General features: G+C 41.2%; 2 protein-coding genes across 3 annotated transcripts in view; one reads left to right on the forward strand and one right to left on the reverse strand.

The window, feature by feature from the left end:
* The first annotated feature begins 1,488 nt into the window (after nucleotides 1-1,488).
* tmx2b (thioredoxin-related transmembrane protein 2b) lies at nucleotides 1,489-12,690 on the forward strand. Its single transcript, XM_037109030.1, has 8 exons — nucleotides 1,489-1,677; nucleotides 2,881-2,941; nucleotides 3,392-3,505; nucleotides 8,931-9,007; nucleotides 9,111-9,217; nucleotides 9,303-9,368; nucleotides 9,507-9,636; nucleotides 11,354-12,690. Exons 1-8 carry the CDS (start codon nucleotides 1,489-1,491, stop codon nucleotides 11,531-11,533), a joined length of 924 nt encoding a protein of 307 aa, XP_036964925.1. The 3' UTR covers nucleotides 11,534-12,690.
* A 4,869-nt stretch (nucleotides 12,691-17,559) lies between these two features.
* Nucleotides 17,560-27,402, reverse strand: part of zdhhc5a (zinc finger DHHC-type palmitoyltransferase 5a) — a 36,158-nt gene continuing 26,315 nt past the window's right edge. For both annotated transcript variants that reach the window (XM_037088543.1, XM_037088455.1), the window contains exons 12-13: nucleotides 24,363-25,501; nucleotides 17,560-21,149 (exon numbers count right to left, since the gene is read on the reverse strand). In XM_037088543.1, coding sequence (XP_036944438.1) covers nucleotides 20,915-21,149; nucleotides 24,363-25,501 — 1,374 coding nt within the window. In that variant the 3' untranslated portion in view covers nucleotides 17,560-20,914. The remainder of the gene's footprint in view (nucleotides 21,150-24,362; nucleotides 25,502-27,402) is intronic.

Genomic DNA, 27,402 nt, shown 5'->3' on the forward strand with positions numbered 1-27,402 from the left:
ACAAGCACTCTCGGTGCCAGCAGTGATTAAGCTACACACACACGTACATACGACTATCCCAATCAGACAGGCTTCTCATCGACACAAGACGTAAAGTTAAAACTTCATGACGCATGACCTGGGACACTGTGCAAAGCATAAAATTATCAGACATAAAACATAAGACAAGAAGACGACTTTCTATCTGAGTTTTGGCTGGTTCGTGACTCTGTTACAATCATATAGGGCAGAGGTTAGGTGTTCATGCATTTGCATAAGATATCAGTCACATGAAGCAAGTTAGATAAATGGTTTTAGAAATCATATTCAACAAAATAGTTCAAAATTCATCAACCCATAATGAAAAGGAATTTTTCCATCACAAGCTAAATATGCCAAGTATCCCACCGAAAAAAAAAAAAAAATCCCACCTCTTCCTTCAGCACTATTCCTCTGGAACACATAAACATGCACTGCCTAATGACATTGACACATTGTGCTAACGTTAGTTGCTTAAGACAAGTGTTGCTGCTGTAGCAGCTCATTGTTGGGCTCAGGGGCTGTGTGCTTTGTGCTACTGAGTTAGGCAGCTACTGAACAGCAGACTCAGTGGCTGTGTGCTGTGAATGAAGCACACTGTTGTAATTGCAAACCCTATCTAACTACTTCATGTCTCACTCACTTGTAATAAAACACATTATCATATGTCATAACGCCTCTTCTATTAACTTTCCATTCCTTGCTTAAGGTGTTTATCTGTAAGTTGCAGAGGTTGTTGTGCAGATGCTTGTGGTGGTGGTCGTGCTAAAGATTTTCCTTTTTATTAAAGCTCCCAAGGACCCTGGGTAAATGCTGGACCTGGAAGTACTGGTAGACAAATAAGTGAATAATGAATACATCCTAGCTTGCCAGCCATTGATGTAAATTAATAAATGCCCTTCCGGTTGGACAGGAATTCCATTTATTATGCTGGAATGAACCAATCATCAGTGCTCTCCGCCCTGACCAATCAGCGCCAGTTATAACTCGTTCGTCCTGGTTGACCTCCGCTTCTCTCTCCGCCCCTTTAAATTTCTTTACAATTTTGCCGACTGCAAACTGCAGAGCTGAATCAAGCTACCAAGAGTTAACCGCAGTTACACAGGAAGTTACGTCTAATACCTTCATATTTAAAGCAGGCACACTACGTGTTAATATTTATTAGGAAACGGCCCCATCGGTATTAAGACCACATAAACGATGAAACGATAAAAATCAAAAATATTTTTCTCACTTAATATGTATAATATACAATGTACAACTATTATTTTTCAGTACAGTTAGAGTTCGCGCCCTGAACATGTTATCATGAATGATTTTATTTTAACATCTCTACCGGAAGCTGTATTTCCGGATACGTTCGCGTCAGCATCGAGCGCTCGCATCAAGCTAACGACTCCATCACCGGGTACCTCGATCTTTTCGGGGTTTAATTCGCGTTTAACTCGGGGCAAGAAAATTAAATAGAAAATGGCTCTACTAACGCCGCTATTCGCTTTCCTGTACCACCTCCCGCAGGTGTACAAGTGGCTGTTGAAGCCTTACTATGTAGCTTCTCTTTTCATGTCCATAGCCTTCCTAGCTGTTCGCAAGACGCCTGGCATCTGCGACCATCTGGCCACACAGCGAGAGGACGGCAACTCCTGCGACTTTGACTGGGTCCGTGGAAAATGCTAGAATGTCACATATTGCTTTTCAAAAATGTGTGTTAGCCAGCGATAGATGGCTAGCTGGTCAGTGGAGGAGCACAGTGTTGACTGGACAGGCTTACAGCAAGGGCCAGGTGACTTTAGCTTGTCTTAGCTGTAGAGAAGAGGATGACAGGACAAATTGTGGTCAAAAACTGGAAATTCAAACAGTTTTACTTATTGAAATCACAACTTAATGGATAACCTACTACAAATATTTGAGCTATGATGTTATATATAGCTAGGATGGAATCTGTAAATCAACAGAATTGAAATGCAGTAACATCTTTTAGTCCGTAGCATAACGCCAGTAAGTGTATTGGTTTAGCTCGCTAGCTCGCTAACGTCCTTTAACGTCAATAACTTCAATCTTGCAGGAGTCAAGGGGCAGCCTATGCATGAGAGTATACGGGCCAAGGTCTTTATTGAGGTCTTTATTATCCTGTATTGAGTCAGGGCCGTTTCTCCATTCTCCATGGGGGGCCTATGTAAAACTGTGGGGAGGAGGGCTCTCTCATTTGAATGTAGAATATTCTTCTCAGTGCAGCAGCTTGATGTGCATATGACAATTTAGCAGCACTTCCAAATACAATTTGCATTTTTCAGATATACTGTGTCACAAAGTCCTGCGTTATTGCCTTCAAGTCAAGTCTCCCAGCATACACACATTCCTCATTTAGCTTGGTCTTATTATGTATTACTGCTAATTTTCAGGGACAGGATTTAGGATTTGCTTGTAGTACTCATAATTCAGGACTGTCAGCTCTACAGAATTCATATGCAAGAAGATTTTATGGACATCTTCACTTGAACCATTCTTGGTTTAACATGCCTTTATACCTTCTGTCTATTTATGATATTATGATTTATGATTTCACAGGATTTCCACAGGTCTGGGTTAATTGGACTTCCACATGCATCATATTTAAAATGACCAGATAGTCTGACGTCATAGTGTCCCACAGTGATCTAAATGCTCTGAAAGTTGTTTCTCCACTCTGTCCATATCCCAGCAGCTTGACACTGACCAGCTATCTTAAATGTTGTCTGTCAGCAACCCGGATCAAAACATGTTGGTACAAGTCTTGATGGATGAAACCAGCGCGAACAGACGGGGAAACTTGGCTTAAGACACACTTAACACAGTTAAGAAGTTTCATGTTTGTGTTCACAGAGAGAGGTGGAGATCCTCATGTTCCTCAGTGCCATCGTCATGATGAAGAACAGACGAGCAAGTAAGTAAATGTCTTTTTTCCTGTTTTTCCCTGAGCAAAATATAAAGACTCCATTATATGTCTGATGTATCGATGATGATTATATATATATATCCCCAAACCATGACCCACAAAAAGTTAGTTAGGAAATGTAAGGTTAAAAGTAAGATTAAACCAATGTACAGCAACCAAAGTTGCTTCTTTGTCTGTACATGTCATTCAGTGTCACATCATCTATTATAACACCAGGCTTTTAAGTGGAAATTCATATTGTTCGTGTTTTGTAGAAATGTATTACATGTGCTGAATTTCCTTCCTTTACTTTATGCATTATAATAGTACATTTTCCTGAATATCAGTTATTGTCATTCCGTCTCCTCTCAAATGCTTCGTGGTTGCAGCTTGGAGACAGCACTGCTCAGAAAATAACAATTGACTCCTGCTAATTTAAATCTCATGTGTTCATGTCAGTAACTGTGGAGCAGCATGTGGGCAACATCATCCTGTTCAGCAAAGTGGCCAATGTCATTCTGTTCTTCAGACTGGACATCAGGATGGGACTGCTCTACCTGACACTCTGCATAGGTCAGTCCAGCTTTACTATCACTCACACACACACACACACACACACTCACACACACACACACACACACACACACACACACACACACACACACACACACACACACACCATCGAGTGACTCTTCAGTTTCTTGTCTTATGAATCCAAAAGTCAAAAATTGTGTCTTGTTCGTCAGATTCGTCTTAAATGCTTAAATGCTGTCAACAAATCCTTTTTATAGAGAGAAAGGATTAGGTCAAAACTTTATCATAGCCAGTATCACAAAACATGCCTCAAAGGACTGTACAAATAATAAAAACAGCAAATAAGAAATATCTCTCTATAAAAGCAAGGAATCTCTGTCTGTCTGTCTGTCTGTCTGTCTGTCTGTCTGTCTGTCTGTCTGTCTATGTGTGCCTCAAATATCTCTGCAGATCAGGATCAGACTGATCTGAGAGTTTCAACATGGCTGCTTCGTGGTTCAGGGGTGTGCAACGTAGGATTTGTTTGGACTACAATGATAACCGTTAATAAATGATTTCATAAATGCTTTACCAATTCCCCTAGCATTGTCAACCATAGCCACCATAGTCATGTGCGCACTAAAGCCAGTCACTGCACATCTTAGCCACGTGTGCACCAGAGCCAATCACTGCAGAGCTCACCCTCACGACGCACCTTAAGAAACAAGCGGATTTATACCTGCAGCGGCGCGAGCTGTACCGGGATTTTGCTGGCAGTTTTGTTCTGTGCATCTAAACTGAGTGATTAATGAGACTAAACGAGTCCGGACCGAGTCAGTTCGGGTCTGAGGAGATCCGGATACGCAAGGACAACAAACTGGAATCAGAATCTGTGGATGTTTGTGTGTAACTAGCTGCTAGCCCACTCCCACGGCCCACCGCCTGAGTCGACGTACATGCCGGCGCGTCCAAAACCAGATTTACTATAAATAATATCTGCCATGCTTTTTTGCGAACATTGCTGTCATGTTTGCTTTTTGTCTGGTGCAGGAAGAAATGGTAAAATCTGGCTTTTGTCACAAAAACGTTTGCAAACAAGAAAACATGTTCCTATTGGTGGAAAAAGGCACCACACCAACCAATCACAAAATTATATAGCAAACCACGTGATTTGGTTGCTGGGAAAAGGGGAAGTTGTGGGAGGGACGGCAGCGGAAGATTGACAGCAGCAATGACGGTGATACAGACAGCGACAGAGATAGCAAGTTTTGAGAGTTGAGATTAGTGTGTTATGTAGTGTTTGGTGTAGTGTGTTTAGTGCGTAGTGGAGTTGTTTTTTTTGTTTAATGAGTCAAAACAATGAGGAGACTGCTGTATGTTGAGCAGGCAGGAATGAGCTGAGGAGATTTAAATGTAAATATTTACATATAACTTTGTAAATTTAAAAGCAAACAACAATTTATATCTGCATTATAAGTAATAAAAATGGTTCGTTGAATATATTGTGGTTTTCACAGAAAAAAATCTAACTTTTTCATACTCGGATTTTATGTTTTTTGTGATTTTTAGGTCCATTGTGTTAATACAGTATGTCAAAATGAAAAAATAACTGTACAGTCACATATGTGAGGTTGTGCTGAAAATAATGACACCAAACAAGGCAAGGTAACTAGTTTTAAAGTGAAATGGTAAAATCAAAAGTAATCAAAAACAGCCAATTATATCCCTGAAGTCCCACCTTCAAACACAGCCTCATTTGGCCATCCATGAAAAAGCTACTTAATCTCACAGTTTTCTATAGGAATACATTCTTCACACAACGATGTTTTTTTAAAAAAACATTAAAAACAGAATATTTGACAAGGAGCACTAACAAAATATACAAAAACATACAAAAATAAGACAGCGCTAATAAGAGATCACATGTACTGTATGCAAAAAAATAAGTGTGTCCACATAGACTCAGTTAAAGTTGAGCATAAGTTTAATACTGAGGGTAGAATGAGTGAGGTTGAAGGCTGACAAAAGATGTGTTTTGTATCCTGGTAAAAAAGTATATGTACCCTAGAGCTTCATATATCTTCTTCCTTTGTCAGAGAGCTGCATTATTGTCAATGTGAGCTCTGAATCAAATTGAACACCACGATTTCGATGCAGTGGGTTTTATGCTGACCGACAGAGGACCAAGGGCTTGCTGAAAGTGGCTGATATTGTTTGGGGGGCTGAACTGTATGGTTTCTGTTATTGAGCTGTTGGAAATTTTGAGCCATCCAACAGTTGATATCTTTAAGACAGTCCAAGACAGCAGCTAGGCTTCTTGGGTCACCGGGCCTCAGTGGGAGGTATCTTTGTATGTTGTCAGCATAGCAATGGAAGGAAACATTATGGTGTTCGACAACCTGGCCGAGTGGGAGAGCATATGAATAGAAAATAAAACTGGACCTAAAACAAAACCTTGCGGTACACCACAGGTAATGGGCAGAAGAGTAGTTACCTGTGGTGACGGAGAAGGTTCTGCCTGAAAGGTAAAACCAACTAGTATCCTTGATGCCAACCCAGGTTTTCAGATGGTCTAATAAAATGGCATGATCAACAGTGTCAAAAGCTGTACTTAAATCTAAAATAATTAAAATTGCGCTCTCTCGCCTGTTGGCTTCTAAAAGAAGGTCGCTGGTTACCCTGAAGAAGGCAGTTTCTGTCCTGTGTAAAGCTCTAAACCAGACTGGATCAATATAGATCGGAGGAAGTGTTGGCTGATTTTTATCGACAGATTGTCACACTCTACAGCCAATGGTATCGTTAACAGCGTGTGCGCGCCTGACCAATAACAGTGCAGTGACCCACATAGGGCGGGATCTAAACACGGAGCGGCACTAAAGTTTAGCTGCTTAGCTAGCAAGGACTTGTCGCGCTGCTACGTTATTAGTAAGCTATTGAGTTTAGTCAACACGTGAGAACTCGTCTGACACGGAGAGTCTCCTGTTGTGTGCTACTTGTGTGAAATAACAACTATAGTCTGAACTTTGTCTGGAGTGTATCTGTGTAAACGGCTTCATTCAGCGTCTCTCCCTCCCCTCTGGCACCGTGAGTTACCATGGTTACAGGTTAACGCCCTGAAACTTTATAATGATGATCAGTGAGAAGTTACTGGTTAATTTGACTGTACAAAATCATGAATGTAGCCTGATTGTAGCTCAATGCTGAAATCTTGTATTATAACATATAGAACAAATGTAAAGCCTCAGAGCTTCTTTGATTATTAACTGTATGTTAGTGATGACAGAAAGCTGATAATTCACCATCAGACTGACAAGGCTGCAAAAGTTGCTGTTTGTATGATGTATTTTTCTGTTAAATAATAAGAGGCTCACTTTAAGCAATGTTATTATTAATAATAACAATGATAATTAATGATAATGATGATGAGAAGAAGAATTAGAAAAATAGTTAAACAGTAGTAAAAATGGTTGACTATTTGAAAGAGTAAAACTTGAGAGAAGCTTGGCAAAAAAAGACACAGTTTGATTTCATAGATTGAGAATTACATTGAAAAGACAAAAAAAAAGCTGTTCAGATCATGTTTCTGTAAAACACTGTTGGTCAAATATTTAAACTTGATGTCTGCATTAGAGAACACGGTGTCGGGTGAGGCTGTAAATCTTATCTTATTTTTTTAGCACGTGTCAAGTAACGTGCCCTATAATATGTTTCACAAATTACAAATTGGGAATATGAGTTGGCTACAGCTCAATGAAACATTTCAGTCCAAAGATGTCTTTTTGCTTTAATCCATGAATTTGTCAAAGATGTTGTAAGACATAAAAGCTGAGACATAAAAGTGGAGTAGAAACTACTTTAAAACGGAAGCTTGGAGATTGGCCTAAAATTGTGAAGAACCAAGGGGTCAAGGTTTGGTTTCTTTAAAATAGGTTGGACCACAGCATGTTTAAAAGAGTGTGGAAAAATGGCACTTTTTAGGGAGCTTTTAATAATCAATAAAATACCATATTTTTCGGACTATAAGTCGCACTTTTTTTCATGGTTTGGCTGGTCCTGCGACCTATACTCAGGTGCGACTTATATATTAAAATATATAGGTAATTTCACATGTTCATGCTGACAGCTGCGAGGGGGCGCCCTAGGCTAGTGTGCCATTATCTGCTACGCCTATTACTCCTGTACCACAGAAAAATTAAAATATAAAACATAAACCTATAAAGACAAGTGAGAAAGATTGAACAGAAAAAGAAAGATGCCCCCAAAAAGAAAATCATACTCAGCAGATTACAAGCTGCAAGTTGTAAAATATGCAGCTGAAAACGGTAATCGAGCAGCTGAAAGAAATTTTGGAGTGAGCGAGAAACTTGTGAGGGACTGGCGAAAAGCGGAGGATACTCTAACGACAATGAAGAAAACCAAAAAAGCTAATCGCGGGCTAAAAGCTAGATGGCCACAGCTAGAGGAACAAGTTCACAGATGGGTGCTTGAACAACGTGCCGCTGGGAGAGGCTTGTCAACAGTTCAGTTACGCCTCCACGCCCAGGTAGTTGCCAAGGAGATGAACATCAGTGACTTTGTGGGAGGTCCTTCTTGGTGTTACCGCTTCATGCAGCGCAACCGCCTCTCTATCAGTGCACGGACATCGATGTCCCAAAAACTGCCAGCAGACTTCCAAGCCAAGATCGACAGCTTCCGTGAGTTTATTGAAAAGCAAGTAACTGAGCACAACGTGACAGGTCTCTGATTTTATGAAATAAATGTCCCCGAAAAAATGCGACTTATAGTCCAGTGCGACTTATATATGTTTTTTTCTTCTTCATTATGCATTTTTTGGCTGGTGCGACTTATACTCCGGAGCGACTTATAGTCCGAAAAATACGGTACTTGGTCCAACAGTGTTGATAACCTCTTCAAGAAACTTGGTGTGGATAAAATCAAGGCTGTAAGCGGCTGGTTTCATGTGTGATATGAGTTTAATTAAAAGGGGAGTATAAATTTGTGTAAAATTTGATGTGGGGGGGGATGATGTTTTGTAGTAATAGTAATAGTAATAATAGTAGCAAAAGTCCTCACACCTTTGTCGAGAGGCATCAATAAAAGGAGAGGAGGAGGGGCTGGTTACTGATTCTAAGACTTGAAATCAAATTCAGGGGTTGGAGTGATTTGGAGAAGAAGGGTGTTCTCGCTTCTTCCACTGCTTTTGGTAATTTAGCATGGTAGCTTTACAGGTCTCAAAATATGTGTAAGCCTGTCTTTTTCCTTTTCCTTTCATTTCTCTTTTTAATGATTGACATTGATTTATTTAGCAAGGGCTGCAGTGCTCAGTAAACAAAACAAAAGTCCAACCAGCAGTACTGTCAGAAGAAGGCCGTCTTGTAGTGTCTCAGTAGATAAATGACTAATAAAATAGAATTATAGAAGTTGTGCCCATTGACATTCTCTCAATCATCTCTTCTCACTGCTGTTGGTCGTTTGTGTGTTTCAGTGTTTCTGATGACCTGTAAGCCTCCTCTCTACATGGGACCAGAGTACATCAAATACTTCAGTGACAAAACCATTGATGTGAGTAAAAGTGGTAGAATGTATCATTAAGAGATTGTCCATTAATCAGTGGATCATTACAATCATTATTAATCTTAACTAAAACCTCTGTGTGTGTGGGCAGGATGAGCTGGACAGAGACAGCCGCGTGACGTGGATCGTTGAATTTTTCGCCAACTGGTCTCCAGAGTGCCAGTCATTCGCTTCTGTGTATGCTGATCTGTCTCTCAAGTAAGACTCCATCCACCCACTCAGTAATAGCATCAAGTGAACTCAGTGGCACTAACTGCAGCTACTCTTGTGTTTTGTGTTGCAGGTATAACTGTGCCGGCCTCAAGTTTGGTAAAGTGGACATAGGACGTTATGGAGAGGTTTCCAAAAGGTTAGATGTTTTATTTCTTTTGCTTTTTTTTTATTCTATTGTATCAAAAAAACTGTCTTCAACTGATGGACTTTTATTTTGTCAGGAAGAACTCACTAGAAATGTGAACATATTGTCTCATATGGCTTTGTTCTGTAGGTACAAGGTGTCTGCGTCTCCACTGTCCAAACAGCTTCCCTCCCTCGTCTTGTTTCAGGGAGGGAAGGAGGTGATGCGGCGCCCCCAGGTGGACAAGAAGGGTAGAGCTGTGTCCTGGAGCTTCACTGAGGTATGACTGGACAGTGCATGCTATGCCTGTGACTTAGCAGAGAATACATTGTTCATGTTGTTGAAAGTATGTGCTGGTGTTAGTCAAACACCCACCGCCACAGAAACATCTTTGCTTCCACAGGGCAAAAACAAATCATGAAATAATACAAAACATTCTGCTCTCAATCATTTAATCCACTTCCTCAATAGATGTGCAGTTGTTGATGCTGCACTACATGTTTGTTACGAGGCACACTCCATCCCAAGGAGAGGAAGAGGGACAGCCACGCAATACATGAGATCAATCCTGTGTGAGGTGGACCTATCAATTCAACCTGCATTATTCTTGCAGTTCTAATACTTGGCTGATAAACCAGAGGATTGTAGTGTAAGGGCACAGTCATGCATATGTGAATGCAGGCAATGGATGTGGGCAGTGCAGATGGGAGGCACACAGGTTTCAGGGTGCTGGGTTATATTCTGTTAGTGTCAGCACACACGTCTTTGCTATTGGCTGAGGCTGTTACTTCAGAAGTCAGAGTTGGCCAATGTTGAATTTCACGCAAAGCAAAGTAGTTTAGCCAGAATGGCAGTGAGCGAGAAACTACTGATTTCTACTCAGCTGTGATGCACTGTGCTACTGATGCCACCTGCCCTGCTGAGGTCCCATTTTGACAGTCTGCAGTGCATGGTTAAATGGTGGATAATCTTGGTGTGAAGTGCAGCGCACTGCACAAAGAGGCGGTATTTACACTCTGAATTAGTCGTGGGTGTGTTTTGGGTGAAACATAAATCAAATCAATCCCAGTATCATCTCCCATTCCCTTCAAGTGCCAGGAGCACCAGGACCTGGTATATATTATCCAGTGGCACTTGTCTTTACTGAGGGAAAGGGATGTGATGCTCAGCTACTGGATCCTCTGCCCCATCATTTCACAATGACAAGATTGATCATCAACTCTGTTTGACTGCATATGAAAAAATAACCTAATATTAAAGTGAGGAAGAGGAGGAAGAAACGCTGTTGCTGCAATCTGTCTGTTTGTGTGCTGATCTGTAATGGGTGGGATGAGAGGGGAGAAATACGTGTTTAATGAGGAAGTTTTTAATGACATTATATGTAGTGATCCTCCATGTAGTGATCCTGTGTATCACACTTTCACACAAGGAGCAGCTGATGAACTTCACAGATTATTTAAAACCCCTGACTCGTTTCCTTTGGAGAGTTTAGAACTACAGCTTTTAATTTAGCTGATTAGATGTGACATGATAGCTGTTACAGTGACGTGACTGTGAATGGAAATGTTTTATAATAACTGAAAGAAGCCTCTAAAATCATAAAATCTGAGCGTATGACCGGTGTGAACGGCTTGTGTAGATGCATCTAATGTATCTGTTAGATAGCAGGAAACAGACTTGTTTTAACTTCTGACCAGCTTATAATAAAACCTTATTATTGTTTTCTGCATCATACCGTCTAGAGAGCAACATGTTCACATGGGAACGTATGTACACTGATAATGATATGTCTGTGATAGACCCAGTTATTTGCCAATATAATGGGTCGACAGATACATACGTGCTCTGTTTTCTGCTTCAGTGAATGGAAAGTTGGGCAAAGTACAAAACTGCCACTGAAAGCTGACTTCAAGAATTATAGTCCACAGCAAATAATGAAAAGATTGAGATTTTTGTCAAATTCAATTCAACTCGTGGTCTCTATCACTCCCCCCCAGGAGAACATCATCCGAGAGTTCAACCTGAACGAACTCTACCAGAAATCCAAGAAGCTCAACAAGACCAAAGGAGACAAGATCAGCCAATCACAGTTCCCACCGGTCATCGAGGAGGAGGAGCTAGAGCAGCAGGGAGCTGATGAACAGGGGCCTGAGTCTGAATCCAAGAAGGACAAATAATTTGGTTGGTATCACTCAGCTGGGACTTCTGGACAGAACTTGTGGCTCTTCTTTTCTCTTCCCTTCAAAGTGTTCATCTGTTCGCTGGTGAATCAGAACAAGCAGGACTGGTGTTCAGTGTGGATCATGCTGTCTCCTCCCCAACCTTGCCTGCACCTGTTGTTTCTTTCTGAGAATTTAAGAAGAGAATTTAAGTTTCCAGAGTAATTCTGCCTTTCTCCATCACCATTTAATACTAAACTAAACCTCCTTTAAATCCAGTAGTTTGACAGAGGTGCAGCTAAAGTGACTTCAGTCTGTTTTCCCTTCATTAGAGAACAAATAGAATGAGTGTACACTTTAAAGAGGGAGCTAACCTGGATACAGTAAACCAGCTTTTAAGGGGGGTCGATATGTTAAGACCTGGTCCAGTATATGAGTTTGGGGCCTGGAAATGTGCTGTGCAGACCTGCCACTTTCACCAGGTTATGAAAGTCAACACAGCACATTTCTTATGGTTACAGCTGTGAAGCCTGCTGATTGATTGAGGAGAGGCACTTGAGTTCTTACTAATGAACAGTAAGGGAGCAGTGAATGTGATACTAGGGTTTTTTTTTGTTTTTTTAAATAATTCTACGACTAACTGTATATTCATGTAAACTAAGTTATAGCTGAGTGGTTGGCTGCTCTGACATACACTTCATCTGCAGTGTTAAACAGTACATTCAGGTTTGTGGTTTTGGTTGGAAGTGAGGGACACATCAACACGTCCCCTGATGTTCCTCAAGTTTAATAATGGTTGGACAGTGTCCCTGTTCTTCCTTATGAATTAGTGCTATTGTGAACAGACCACCCTCAACTCTGACATTCAAGCTTCTCTGACCCAACATTCCATTGATTTCAATTAATTTTATTTTTACAGATTGTAACTCTTTTTTATTGTATTGTTTTATTCTTAGTCTTTGCCTCACCAACAGAGATGAACCTGGCTGTCCTTAGCTTTCTTCTTACATGGCACGTTGTCTAGATTCACGCAACACTTTCATTGCTAACTTGCAAGACCTTTTTTACTTGGAATCACAATCAGGTTTTATACTGATTAGGCTGCATTTTTTGACCACCTTAATTCTTCTGTTATTCTCTTGTTCTCTCTGAAACAAGCAGTGCATGAGTTTCAGCATCCTCTGGTACTGTATTCTACAGTTTGTCAACCTGTTCTAGCCAGACAGCCACCCCAAATGTTCAGTATTCTATGAATTTAAAGATGGTGGCTTTTTTTTTCTGTTCTACAAACTGTAGACTATAACTACTCAATTCTATACTAGCCTATATACTTTGCAGAATAGTGTCACCTTAATGTTCAAAGTAACAAGTAGCAGCGTGTAGTCATGAAAGATGGTGCAGACAGTTGAACAGTCGGCACGGCCCCCTCAGACTTCGTTATACAACAACCCAACTGCAAGAAGTGATGTCTGATTCTAAAATTAGGCGAGGGCGTGAACTACAGGCTGAAGTTGAGTGCAGTGTATACAGTATCTGCCCGGCTTTATATGATCTCACAGTTTCAGATAGTTATTCCAAATAGTTTTATATTTGCTCCAGCATTGCTAGTTCCAACAGCTGCTGTAACTTTGGAGCCAAGCAGTTTCCTAGAAAAGCAATTCTGCAACAGTTAGTTTTGTTTATCTTTTGGAAATTCTTAGAAATATAGAAAAGGTCTATTGAATGGTGATATATAACAACAACAACAACAACATGTTATATAGCTACCAAACATTAGCATGATGTCATTGTCATTGTGAGCATTTTAGCACCCTAACGTTTAGTTTAAAATCTCTGCTTCACCCAAACTATTAGTATTGCTTTAATCTTTTTTCTTTTTTTATCATCACAGATGATATCAAATAAATTATCAAGTTAGAAATCAATGTTGATCCTGTTTTCATGCTAAGTGATTCAATACCAGGTCTGAGCTTGGGGTTGAGAAACTGTATAACAGAGCTGAACACACTGTAGGTTTACTGGATGTGGTTTGAATTTGATGAAACAACAGTGAAGTGTTGTCAGACCTCCTCAATGCTGACACATAGTTCTATGAAGAGACCGTAGCATGATAGTGGTACAGGGGACTGTCATTAACTGGAGCTGTGAGAATTGTACTGTGTGATCAAGGAACCTTAAAGGGATAGTTAGTGTTTTTTGAAGTGGGGTCATATAAAGTGTATATCTATAGTCTGTTCCCTACTGTAATCACTGATCAGTGCAGCCTCAGTTTGGAGAAGTAGAGAGCCGCTCTGGCCCAGATACTCAGCTTTACTGCAGTGAACAGGGTCCAGAGAAAAAGTGAAATAAACCACCTAAAACAAGGCTCACCTTAAAAAACAGTTCAAGTGTACGTTGTATAGGGAAAAATCACACTGCTTTACAGTACTGCTTTTGGCACTACATTTTTGTCAACCGTAGAACCTCCGTATCCCTACACAGTTGCGCTAATGCGTAGGGATATGGAGGTTCTACGGTTGAGAAAATGTGGCTCCAAAAGAAAGGCCGGTCTGACGGCGATGTAAAGTGGTATGAACTTTCCTCGTACAACGTACACTTGAACTGTTATAGATTTTTTAGGTGAGCCTTGTTTTAGGTGGTTTATTTCGCTTTTTCTCTGGACCCTGTTCACTGCAGTACACAGCTGAGTATCTGGGCCGGAGCGGCTCTCTGCTTCTCCAAACTGAGGCTGCGCTGATCGGTGATTACGGTAAAGAACAGATGGACTGTAGATATGTACTTTATATGAACCCACTTCAAAAAACACAAACTATCGCTTTAACACCAGTTTTGCAGTTCCACTCAGTTTTTGATGTTATGTCAACCAATGGAATGATGTCACCTGTCTTGCACATCGTTTTTGAATACTGGACAACCTTTATTTGACACGTGTCATTAGCATGATAATGAACTGAGAGCATGTTTTCTGCTTCAAACTGAGGTCTGGTCCTAATGAGATAACATCACATTCCATGATTGTCTGAGGCACATTAGTTATTTATGTATTTCTAATATTTGTTTAATACATTGCTGTTACATTAGTAGTGATTGGACAGGCTGTGTTTCCTGGTGAGCTGCTTCTTCTGGTCTTTTTGGATCAGATAAAACGAGTTTTGAGGCATTGACATTTCCAGCACAGTTTTCTTGCTTTATTCTGATTGTTGATAACATTCTTCATCAGTATTTTGAGTTTTTTTCCTATTACAATACACTGGTAAACATATGCACACAAACTGTACAGACTTGCTTTTTGAACACACTGTGAATTGTTTCTTAATCATGATTTTATGACTAAAACTGTTTTTGTTGTTTATTGTACACTTCTTTTGAGACTGATTTGACTTTTTGTCATGTTGCATTTCATTTGAGCTGCACTCCAAGGCTTGTATGTATATTTGCTGTGCATGAATGGAAAAGTCTGCTTAAAACATTGCAGAGACGTCCAGTCTGTTTTTGTTATTAATGCAATAAAACATCATCCTTATGAAGCATCTCAATATCGCCCTCTTCTTCAGACACATGGTTGTGTCTCTGCTGAGCTGCTCATCAGTTTTCCTCTGGCACTTCCAGTGCATCTATCAAGGTTCATTTTATTGTCATTCTACAACACAACATGCGAACTGTAGTACTTATATGTTACACAAGAAAAATAAAGTATTCATGCTGGAGTGTTGATAATGAGTTCAGGAGTCTCACAGCCTGAAGAAAGACAGCAATGAAAGCAGCAACAAATAAATTCAAGCTGATGGGGAATTGGAGCGCTAAGGGCTACTGGCTTTTACACTCATGGAGAGCTTGAGCAGTGTCCAATTTTCTTGAAACAGTCCTACTGTGACACTTTTCTATTATCTAGCCTGGGTTTTTAGGGACTTTCTACTGGTGTCATGTCTAGGCATGTCAACCTCTGGTATTGTTTAAACTTCTCAACTTCTCACAGAAGTACACATGAATACTAATAATGTCCCTTTACAGACATTAACATGATTTTTGTCAAAAAGGATTCACCAAAACCTGATCACACCAGATTAAACTGAGTTTTTTTAGCACTGTGAACACTCAGTATTGCAGAACAGAATTCCATAAATACTGCCCCATCTTAAGTGAAAAGAACAAATACATAAGACACAGAATCAGAATCAGAAATCTTTTATGTCCCTCAGATGGGGAAATGTGTTTGTCCCAGCAGCGACAGAATATTACAAGAACAAAAAACAATAGCAAAAATAAACAATATGATTACAAAGGAAAGAAATAGAATATATGTATATACATATTTACATGATATAGTGCAAAATTAACAGCAATTTTTAAATACAAATAATAAACATGGGTGTTAAGGAAATTGACCAGCGCAAAATAAGAGGTGAGATTTGTACAGACTCATTGCACAGTGCAGAGTACAGGGTGAGGTCTATATGGAGCATCGCTGGTTGTAAAGTCTGACAGCAGCAGGAAGGAAGGACCTGTGATACCTCTCCTTCACACACTCAGGGTGTTTCAATCTGTTGCTGAAGGAGCTGCCCAGTGCTGAAATAGTGACCTGCAGGGGGTGGGACTCCTGCACCAGCAGCAACAACAGCTTGTCCATCATCCTACACTCTCCCACCACTTGCACTGAGTCAAGAGGGCATCCCAGGATGGAGCTGGCTTCCTTTATAAGTTTATCCAGTCTCTTCCTACCTGCTGCTGAGATGCTGCTGCTCCAGCAAACTACTCCATAGAAAATGGCTGATGCTACCACAGAGTCATAGAAAGTTGTCAGGAGAGCCCCCTGCACTCCAAAGGACCTGAGCTTCCTCAGCAGATGGACTCTGCTCTGACCTCTCGTATACGTTGCTGCAGTGTGATCAGTCTAGCCCAGCTTATTGTTGAGGTGAGCTCCCAGGTACCTCTAAGATGTCACCATCTCAATGTCCATTCCCAGGATGGTTGTCTGTGCCTGTGGAAATCCACCACCGGCTCTTTGGTCTTCCTGGCATTGAGCTACAGGTGGTTCTGCTGGCGCCGGTCCAGAAAGTCCTTAATGAGTTCTCTATAGGCTCTGTCGTCCCCGTCCCTGATGAGGCCGACATAGCAGAGTCATCAGAGAACTTTTGTAGATGGCAGTGAGGATTCCACCGATTTGTTTGAAATTCGTTATCAACCCCCAGCCCAGCACCACATACATATATCACATACACACTCACACTTGCTCGCTCTCTCACACACACACTAAGCTGTACAGTACATACTTTTTTCAAGCCAGGAAAAACTGCGCTTGCTAATATACCCCTACAGCCTACAGCCCTCTGTCTTCATCTACCATCATCATCATTCCTCCCGCTCAACCAAAGACGTGGGCTCAAATAACAGCAATTAAAAAACAAAGCTAAAATGACACACACTTTTGTGATGTCATTGATCAGAAACAGAATTCACATCATACAGGATTCACTTCCTGTTCAGTTCCTCCATAGTGCTTTGTTTATGTTGCCATGACTGCTTGTAGCGTCACATTATGTGACCCAGACTGGTTTAAGACAATATGGACACTTATGGAAACCTAAATGGGACACTGCAGACTTGCTGATACTGATGTTAAGTCCTGCTTGTCGGTTAATTACAAAGCCATGACACAGTTACAAAGTACTGTCACCAACAGCTGTTTAATGCATGTCGTCCGTCTTAGATCTTACTGGGATACACGATTCAGTGTTTTAGCTCAGAGAGAAAATATCAATACCAAATATAGGTTAGATTTAGCAGACACTGCTCACTTACTGCACAGCTGAATCAAAGTTTAATTGATGCAACAAACCACAGCGACAGCCGACAGCCTTTTCAATGTCAAATCTTTGGCAAGGAAGACTTAGAGCGCTTTTTTCCGAGTGTCCACAACATCATCATGACTTTAGCAACTTCTGTCATTTTCTCAGACCAGGAGCCTCAACTTCAGACGGTTCATCTGTTGTGACGATCATTTCCCTTGGCACACTTTTTGAGTTTGATTAAAAAATGCAAAGATGTATGTTTGTGTAAGCTTCTTTTAATTGCATTTCAACCACCTTTATTCATTCACTCATTCATTCATGAAGTTAATTTTACATTAATTTGGAGACCAGGGGGAATTGCATCTGTCCAGTCTATAGTTTGAATAGTAGCACAGGGTTTTATGGCTAACATGATGGCAAAAAGTTTCAGAATACAGTTAGATGTGTAGCAGGGGGCTCCAAACTCTGAGACCACATTCAAAAATCTTTTAAATAGTCATTTAAACTGGAAATAATAGAACAGTTTGAGGATTAAGAAGGTAAATGAAGGTGTCAGAAGTCAAATTGTTATTATTCTAATCAAAAAGGGGCTTTCTCAGCATTAAATCATGGCAAGAATAAAGGGTTTCTAAGGGGGCAGTGCATGGAACTCTCCTTACAGACAGTGGATCAGTTGTATCGAAAGTGTGATCACACCATCAGAAGATCAGTACATCAAACTTAGTTCACTGACAGATAGAGACAGAAGAGCTACTTGATCACAGATACAGATTTTACTAAATAAACAATACAAGAGTCCAATCAGTGGTCATCCTGTCAGAAGAAGGCCGTTTTGCAGAGTCTCAGGAGAGAAACAAAGACAAACAATTGAGGTGGGCTAAAAAATACCAAAGTTTCACAGTTGATGATGAAAAAAGTCCAATTTACTGATGTGATAGATTTAGTGACAGTAACAGGAGGGTGTATGTTAGGAGACAAACAGGAGAGAGAACGATACCACAGTGTTTTAAAAGCCTGGACTCTGCTGTGGACTATCATAGACGTTCCTCACAGTCACCTGACCTCAACCCCATTCAACATTTTTGGGGCACTGAAGACTGAGAAAGCCAAACATTCTGTGATACCACAAGAAGCTTTGTGGAATGCTGTCAGATCATGCTGGGACAACATGAGTCAGCAGGTTTTACACAAACTTGTGGAGTCCATGCAGCTCAAGTGCATGCTGTCATTAAAGCAAAAGGTGGACGGACTGAGACATTCTGACATTCATGGACAAACTGTAAACCTGTGATGTTCATTCATTTGTAATGAAAAGAAAATGACTGCATTCAAAACAAAGGCAAAGAGTATTGTGACTCGTGGTCTCAGACTTTTGGACCCCACTGTAAATACAGAATATTTTTCAAGGAAAAATAACTGTATAGTATAAATGGGCAGCCAAGAAATGCTAAAACACGGACATGTAATTGAATCAACTCAGTCTGATTACATACATTTTGATGGCCAGACAGAACCTTTATCTATTAATACTTTGTTCTCATCATGAATTTTTCTGACTTGACCTTTCAAATATTAGCCATAAACTGTTGTCTTTATTTATGAATATGATTTTTGTTCACATAAATGTTTTGAGTAATTTGATGACCTTTTTTTTTTTTTTTTAAATTGTGACTTTATTCTCATAAAATTACACTTTTTCTCTACATATTACAAAATCTCTTCACTGTGGCCCTGCATCGTACTCAAGCTTTTAGAGCTAAATACTAAAGTCATTACTGAAGATGCAATCTGATCATCTTGTAAATAAGTTGTCTGGTTTGAGAGATTCCAGGCCTGTTTTTTTCATTACAGATGTGATCTTGGGAAAAAGGACATTTAGACGATTGCAACTCAGATTGTGTCAGAGGAAACAGCTTCAATCAAAACCAGTCAGAAGGGCTCTTTTTATCATGATTCTGAAACTGACAACACAACCTCTCATCTGAGTCAATATTAAAAACTCTTCATTTAGCAATAGCTATATTTCCATAGAAATTCATACAAAACAATTTTAAATTAAATAGATGACATAAAAAACACTTGAATTTTTCAAGGCAATTGCTCAAGTAATTAGTTTTCTATAAAAATCTACCTTGTCTTAAGGACCCCATTAACAACAAAAGGCCAAAACATAATTTCCTTGTTCACTTTAGTTTCCTCACTCCCTGTTTGTTCAAACAGACAACATGGTCTACAGCCAAAAACAGTGGCCTATAGTGGCGAGTAGTAATAGTAGTGCATGCTGCAGTCCAGTATGAACGCCACTTTAAAAAAAAAAAAAAAAAAATCCACATTTAAAATCACATCATCCTGTACAAACATGGAATCATATTCACATCTAGGAATAAATCAACAGATGAATCACACAAACGGGGAATCAGCATTTTGTTTGGTTTTTTTTTCCAACGTCACATTTTTCATTCCTACATCAAAAGGCAAGTCAATTCACATAGCAACATCGATCGGCAAGTTCATGGGTAACGTCCCTTCCAGCCACTAGCAGATTGTCAAAAGTTCTTAATTCATCCTACTAACTGCTTGATTATTGACCACCTGTCAGGTCTTGTTGTGCATTTCCATGACTGACTGGAAGGCTGTGACCCAGACGACGGCCTCGAGGAAAGTGACGATAGGTAACAGGGATTCTGCCTGGGCTGCATCGCTGAACACCACCTGTGTTCTTGGTCCATTGCAATCACACCACACTGCATTTGGTAAATGCTGTGACTAAACTTTAGGTTTCACTGACAACTGGGGCCTTGACTTGTATCAAGAAAGGTCTCCGACTACACCTGATATGACTTGTGTATGACTGATCACACATTTAGTTCACAATAAACAGGTTGTCTATGTGAAGCCCTTCACTGTGAATGGATTCTACTTTTTGATCAGGTTCATTATTACTATCATCGTTATTATCATCACCACCATTATCAAAGAGTTTGTATTCAGTGTGAGCATCATTGGTTAAACGTTAAAATATAACATTTATGCCAATTTTTACCTAAACGCAGTATCAGTCAGAAAGTGCTGAAATGAGCCTTCATTAACCTGCGGTGGCCAACCCTCATGCAGAGCTCACTGGTGGCCCCAGTAGGGATTAAACTCCACACCTTGGCAGTGGTAATGCCTTGCACTACTATACTTGTATGTTCCTTAACACCCAGACCTGACCATGCTAGTAACTTGTGCTACCTACTGAGCTACTGTGAGGATAAAACTCATCAAAAAGAGCCAAATCCTAGTTCCTGTTTGGTCGCATCAGATCCAAAGACATAGTCTTTCATCGGCCAGTTCCACCAACTGCTGGCTTACGTCAGTCCAGATCTTACTGTCACTTCACCAGTAGTTATAAAGGTGGGTATCTGAAGGCAGGACAGTTGAGTACAGTTCAGTGCTGCAGCCAACGAGGAGTGAGATTGTGACATAATAGTTAAGCTCATCCTCAGATGTCCCTGTCTACAGTGTGTCAGTAGTGTCTTGTTTTGTGAAAAATCAAAATCTCTCAATGGCAGAAAGAGACAGCTGGATCTCCTCTTTGTCTCATGGTCGTCAAGCTGGAGGTGTCCACTCAGACAGAAATCTCATAGGTGGTGCCCCCGACACCCGTAACCTTCTTCACCCCGCCACCCTGAGGCCTGTGAGCGGGACTCTGCATCAATGCCGAGCTGGGATAGGCCACTCCGGGCCGGGCAGACACACTGACTGGGTGAGAGGGAGAGGAAGGGGCGGAGCAGGAGGAGCTGGAGGCGTAGGGCTGGCCGCCATTGGTCCGACACAGAGGTTTCATCTGGATGACCTCATCCCTGGTTTTGGAAGAACACAAAGAAACAGTGAGTGTGATGGTTCAGGACGGGACGTCCAGAGTCCATTATGACACCAGAGAACATTAATAACACACATGAAGCATTTCAGTGCAGAATGACCTGCTGTCTGATGCTTCTTGGTTTGCTCTGCAAGAACTAAAAGGCAAAAGAGCACAATTTTTTATATTTTACATCAAACCAACTGAACTGACCTGCATGTGTGAAAGTTATATGTTCGTTGTAAGAGTGATTCTGTTGGAACCAAAGTGACGGTTAATGTCTCTGAGAAGTCCAACTCTTATTCAGATGAAATTAATCATCATTATTATTATCATTATTATTACATTATTATCATTATTATCATCATTATCATCATTATTATTGTTATTATTATTATAACACATAAAAATAATGATGAACAAGCAACATCAACAAAGTTCGATTCAAGATCTTTTCAAACCACATAGGATGCAACCCGTTTCACCATCATATCCAAAGCATGAAAGTGTAATGGAAAGGTATGATACGCACTAGGATTTCATTATCATAATTCATCATTTCTTTTAACATTAAATCATGTTTTTTTTCTGTACTTCTCTGGAATATATATATCAGTGTATGAAGATATAAATAATGACACATTTTCTTAAGTGCTGTAGGTATAGTGTTTGCTTTTACACCCCAAATGATTCGTCTTAACGCAGCTGTTCAGTGTGCACCAGAGGTCCATTGACATTTGCCCAAACAAACCAAACTAAATTGACAAAAAAACGTTCATTTTAACTGAACAAATCAACTTAGGTGTGAAAGCACCATTTGCAGTTGGTGTAACTGTCAGTCTACATGGAATCATAGGCTGTATAGTAGTGTGTAAAAGTTTACATCTACTTCTGAAGAACATGTTTATCATGGCAATATTCACTTCCAACGATCCTACAGTTCTCAGTTTTCTGTGATGAATGAGTGGAACACAAACTACTTTGTCACAGAAACATTCATGAAGTTTGGTTCAGTAATGAATTTATTATAGCTCTTCTGAAAATGTGACCACATCTGCTGGATCAAAAATATATATACAACTCATATAACTTAAATGACTTATTCTGGTGATTACAGAACCTTGTGTGAATCAAATCTCTGTTCTCTGTAGCGTCTCCGGAGTGATTCTGACAACAGCTGCTGGTTTTTCTGGGCCCATATTAATGGGGACATGTTTGATACACCCATTAGACTCAGCCATAAACACTACAATGGAAAAGTCTATGGAGCTCAGCATTGATCTAAAAGAGCACATTATTTGTTTGAACAAGTAAAGAAGATCACCAGGAGTCAGTCATAGGTCCCAAGATCAACTGAACAAACAGCTGTTTGTAAGTATAACGTGCATGGCACAGTTGTGTCACTGCCACACTCAGAAATAAAACACTAACTTTCACCTGCTGCTGAGAGAAAACTGGTCAGGATGGTCAAGAGTCAACGAAAAGCCACCAAAAAGCAAGTCTGCCCTGAATTAGAAGCTGCTGGAAGGCAGGTGTCAATGTCCACAGTCAAGTGTGTTTTACATCAACACGAGCTAAGAGGCTGTCCTGTTAGAAAGGCGTCCTTGATCCAGAAGCAGCACCTTAAAGCTCGACTGAAGTTTGCTGCTGATCACATGGACAAAGAAAAAACCTTCTGGAGGAAAACTCTGAGGTCACATGAAAAAAACACAGAGTTGTTTGACCGCAATGAGCAGCAATATGTTTGGAGGAGAGAAGGTGAGGTCTGGTAGTATTATGCTGTGGGGCTGTTTTACTGTCAGTTGATCTGCTGCTCTAAAGAAAGTCAATAGTATAATGAAGAGGGACCATTATTCTTCAGGAAAATCTGCAATCATCAGAAGAGGATTGGGTCTGGGGTGCTTTTGGATGTTCTAGAAATGTAGTTCAACTTCACTGATTCTGTCAAGGGGAGTGGTTAAACATTCAGCCAGAGGATGAAATGATTTATTGAACCAAACCTCATGAATGTTTTTGTGACCAAGTAGTTTGTGTTCCACTTATTCATCACAGAAAACTGAGAACTGTCGAATCATTGGAACTGAAGACTGCCATGATATACCTGTTCTTTACAGGTGGATAATCATCACTGTATGTGCATACACTCCACAGCTGTATTTGTGAATGTAATGGTGATATTACAACAATTACAGACTGTGGCTTCTGTGATAGTAGAAATGTGCAACACAGAAATGTTGTATGACAGAAACATAACAATGGAATGTCACAAACCCAAACATGGCTGCAGCAGTTATAAATCCTGGTTGCTGGTGTAAAAGCTTGCATCTCAGTATAAAGGTTGAAACATTCATATTAGACTAATAGTCAATCAGAAATGTTTGCTCTGCTGGAGAAATCAATTAATTTTCCTGTTATAGTTGGTTAAGCTGTGAACGCCGACACAATGGTGACAAACACACTCAGGTAAAACCCAAGGCAGAGAAACCTATGCAACCCATGCAGCTGTGGCATAACTGTATGTCACAGAAACAAAGAGCAGGATGGAAAAGCAAGAGATGTTGGACAGGATAGAAAAACACATCAACATGTCAGAGGATGCCAGAGTCTGTTTGTCAACATGCAAAAGTTTGTCCATGCTGCAGTATAGTGAGCTAAACTGATCCTAAACTACAACACAAAAATTTCGGCTCTGTTATAGTTGTTCATTTTTTCCCACGTCCCACTTGGGTCCCATGGGGCACCACAGAAGTGGCGGGACCCTGCCTCCCTCTGCTGCGACTTTTCAAGACCCACGCCAAGCTTCCATGCCTTGCTTCCATGCCTTGCCTGCCACCTGCTGGCTGCTAAACCTGACAACTTTTCTGGTGAAAACCTTATTATTTTTGTCCTCCGTGTGGGCCACATTTCATGTAGCGTGTAGGGAGGCAGATCTGTCTAAGAGAAGGTGGTTATAATGCAGAGGACAAAAAGAAACAGGCAGACAGAGACACAGACACAGCAAACAGTGAGAAATGTCACAGACAAATGAAAGACAAGCAAAGGGAAAAGAAGGAGGAACTCACAGGAAATCTGGCAGGAGGAAGAGGAGAGTGGGGAAGAGGAGGAGGAGCAGGAGGAGCAGTCAATCAGGTAGTCAGGTTTTCAGGCGGGCAGGTGGTTTTTCAGGGTTAGCAGCAAACCAATTGTCCTGACAAAAGGCGAAAGTCATACTCACTTCGGCGCTTGTATTCCTCCTCCTCCCATCCCTCCACCTCCTCCTCCTCCTCCTCCTACCCCCGCTGCATTCGCTCCGGCTGATGCTGAGGCCTTTCGGACCAGCCGGTACTGCATTTCAGCAGCAGCAGCACTCGAGTAAGACAGGGACTTGCCCAGAGGTGGAGGGTGTGGGGATCGGGGAGGGTGGGTTGTGGAGGTGGAGGAGGAGCCCAGAGGGGTGTCAGTAGAGCGGGTGCGGTAAGGATAAGCATGGTGGGGGGGTGCATGAGGGACAGCAAAGCGAGGAGGGCGGGAGGAAGATGAAGATGAGGAGGAGTGGTGGTGATGATGGGAGTGGTGGTGGTGGTGATGGTGGTGGTGGTGATGATGTGGGGGAGGAGGAGCAGAGGAAGAGGGGGGAGCTGTGGCCTGATTGGCAGGTGGGGGGTGAGAGCCGGGGTGGGGCTCGCTCAGCAGGCGCTCCTTCTCTGGAGGAGGAGGTGGGGAGGAGGACGTAGAGGAGGAGGAGCGATGGAGGAAGGGGTGGTGGTGGTGGTGGGAGGAGCGGTGGTGGTGATGGGGAGACTGGGAGGACTGGGAGTGGATCTCAGCAACTCTTTGTTGTGAAGACAGAAAGGGGGAGCTGTAGCCGCCTGCTGCCGGCGTGCAGGGTCTTCCTGAGGGAACCTCAGGGGCTGCTGAGTCCGCCACTACCCCTTTGTCAAAATCGTCACCACCTGCCAATAAGCTGTCATATGACAGGCTACCGTTACGGGATGGGTGGTGAGGCGGCGTTGTCTGATTGGCTAAGCTCTTGAAGCTGGCTGAGGTGGTGGTAGCCTCAGAGATGTGGGCAGCCCCTGCCGAGGTGTGTGTGGAGCTGGAAGATCGTGACGCCACTCCTGATAGGACGGTGGGGTCAGAGAAGGAGGGGTATGAGCGTCCACCGAGGGAGTAGCCAGGGATACCTCCTCCTCCCACCTCTCTTCCTCCCTCCCTCCTCTCCCCACCTCCTCCCCCTCCCACTCTCTCAGATGAAGTGTCCCTCCGGTCCAGGCTGGGCTGGGAGCGAAAACCAGGCTGTTGGCTGGCCTGGAGGAGGGAGGAGGTAGAGGAGGAGGAGTCCCTGGCACTGCCAACACTTTCCCCTCGACTTAACTGGATGGGGCAGAGGGAGGAGAGAGGGGAGAGCAGGTAAAAGAGAGAGGGGGCAGAAAGAGGGAAAAGAAACAAGAAGCTGAGCAAATAAGAGTCAAGAGTGACATTGGAGTTTAACCATGAACCTGCTGATGGCACTGTTTCTTTGACAGACAGGAACTAGTCCCTGTACACATCAGCACTGAGACTGTCAGTCTTTGCTTCATAGCCAGTTCTTTGGGATATTCAATACACTTATTTTGAGAACATTTCCACAAAATGCATCATTAAGTAAGGCCGAAAACCTCAAACATGGGGTGATGAAGGCTGTACCTACTTCGGTCAACTCAAATATTTAATGACAATGTCAAGCTTTTCTTCTAGGACTTCCTAAGAGCACCTTGTGACACATTTTATATGTGCATCTTCCTTTGTTGGATGCACCCCAAAACCTGACAACTACTGACAAGTACCGACCCCATCGTACGACAGAAAATATTTTGTGTCACATTTCAAAATACCTTCAAATGTGGCATAGTTCAACCGTTTAATTAATTAAATTATACTTCAACTCCATCCTCTCTACTCTGTGGACCCACCATCAAACTGCCTGATGTCCAGGCCATCTATTCCTCACTCTGACAGCAGCTTCCAGTTAAGTATCCACTTATCATTATGGATTTCACATTTCTTTTTCCGACTGTGTTCACACTGAGGTATGCTCATGCAAATATCATTAATTTTGTAAGACGGCCAAACTATCGAACCATAATAAGCTATTTGATGCCACTGTAAACTAAAGCCCCTCATCAAACATTTGCCGTGAGGAGGACACACTTGAACAAAAGGTTGACCTCATTTTCAAAAAAGTAAATGAGCCAAGTCTTCCTTTCTCCATATTAGATGTTCAATCTGTTCAAACTTCTGCAGCAGTCATTTTAGTAATTTAGTAATTTTACAATGGTGTTGTGAAGGCTAAAAAGTCACTATAGCAAGCAAAAGAACACAAAATGCAATAATGTATGAATAACAGTTGTATGTATGCATTGCTAACCATAAAAGTACAAACCAACTGCACAATAATAAATATAAAAAAAATCTTCTCTACAAGTAGATGCCAAGGTCACCCAAGTAATTCATTCAAATGAAGACATAATATTGCCATTAAATTAGACAAAATGTTCAAACATGAATTTAACAAAAATAATTAATATAATTCATTTTGTTAGAGCTTTTATAGGCAGTAATGACAAAAATATTTTGTTACTGAGATGAAGTCTTGATACACACTTCCTCCTTATGTCTCCAAAAGACCACAACACAGAAAAAGAGAGACACAAGTTGACCTCCCCAGTCAGCCTCCATCGTCCTCCTGAGGCATCAGGAAATTGTTTTTCTATATACGAGCAGCTCAGGTAAGAAAAGTAATAAACATCCAAATTAGAGATTCAAGAGTAATTGAAGGCAAAACTGAAAACATGAAAAGGAAGGAGTCATCAAGTTAAGTAATAAAGAGATTGAAGTTGGAATTTCAAACTAAAGATACGTGAGGGAGAATCAAAACAACAGTCATACAGAGGATGTGGGCTGACAGGTGGGAGGATATGGACCAGACATGGGTAGAAATACTGAGTAGAACCAACCATCAGTAGTCATGTAGTCAGGTACAATCATTTGATTTAAACTAAACAAACTATACTCCTGCATTACTCATTCTGTTAGAGAAGTAATGCAAACACAGATGAATCCAGTCACTAAGTATTTTAGATGAATTCAAATTGTATTTCACCCACGTCCAGAGCCAACAGAAAAGGGCAGGAAACAAAGTCACAGTGAAGAGAAGAGGGGAAAAAAAGCTTTCAGAAAAATCACTTACTGATACTGATCAACAGAAAGCCACTGAGAAACCAAACCAAGATGGC

The sequence above is a fragment of the Acanthopagrus latus genome, chromosome 1, assembly GCF_904848185.1.
Source record: "Acanthopagrus latus isolate v.2019 chromosome 1, fAcaLat1.1, whole genome shotgun sequence".
Classification (NCBI taxonomy): Eukaryota; Metazoa; Chordata; class Actinopteri; order Spariformes; family Sparidae; genus Acanthopagrus; species Acanthopagrus latus.

What these genes read in the sequence shown, in the direction of transcription:
- tmx2b (XM_037109030.1), top strand. Translation starts at nt 1,489, where the DNA reads ATGGCTCTACTAACGCCGCTATTCGCTTTCCTGTACCACCTCCCGCAG. An exon ending in GATGAAGAACAGACGAGCAA is followed by an intron (nt 2,942 to 3,391) that starts GTAAGTAAATGT and finishes TGTTCATGTCAG; the next exon opens with TAACTGTGGAGCAGCATGTG. An exon ending in TCAGTGACAAAACCATTGAT is followed by an intron (nt 9,008 to 9,110) that starts GTGAGTAAAAGT and finishes GTGTGTGGGCAG; the next exon opens with GATGAGCTGGACAGAGACAG.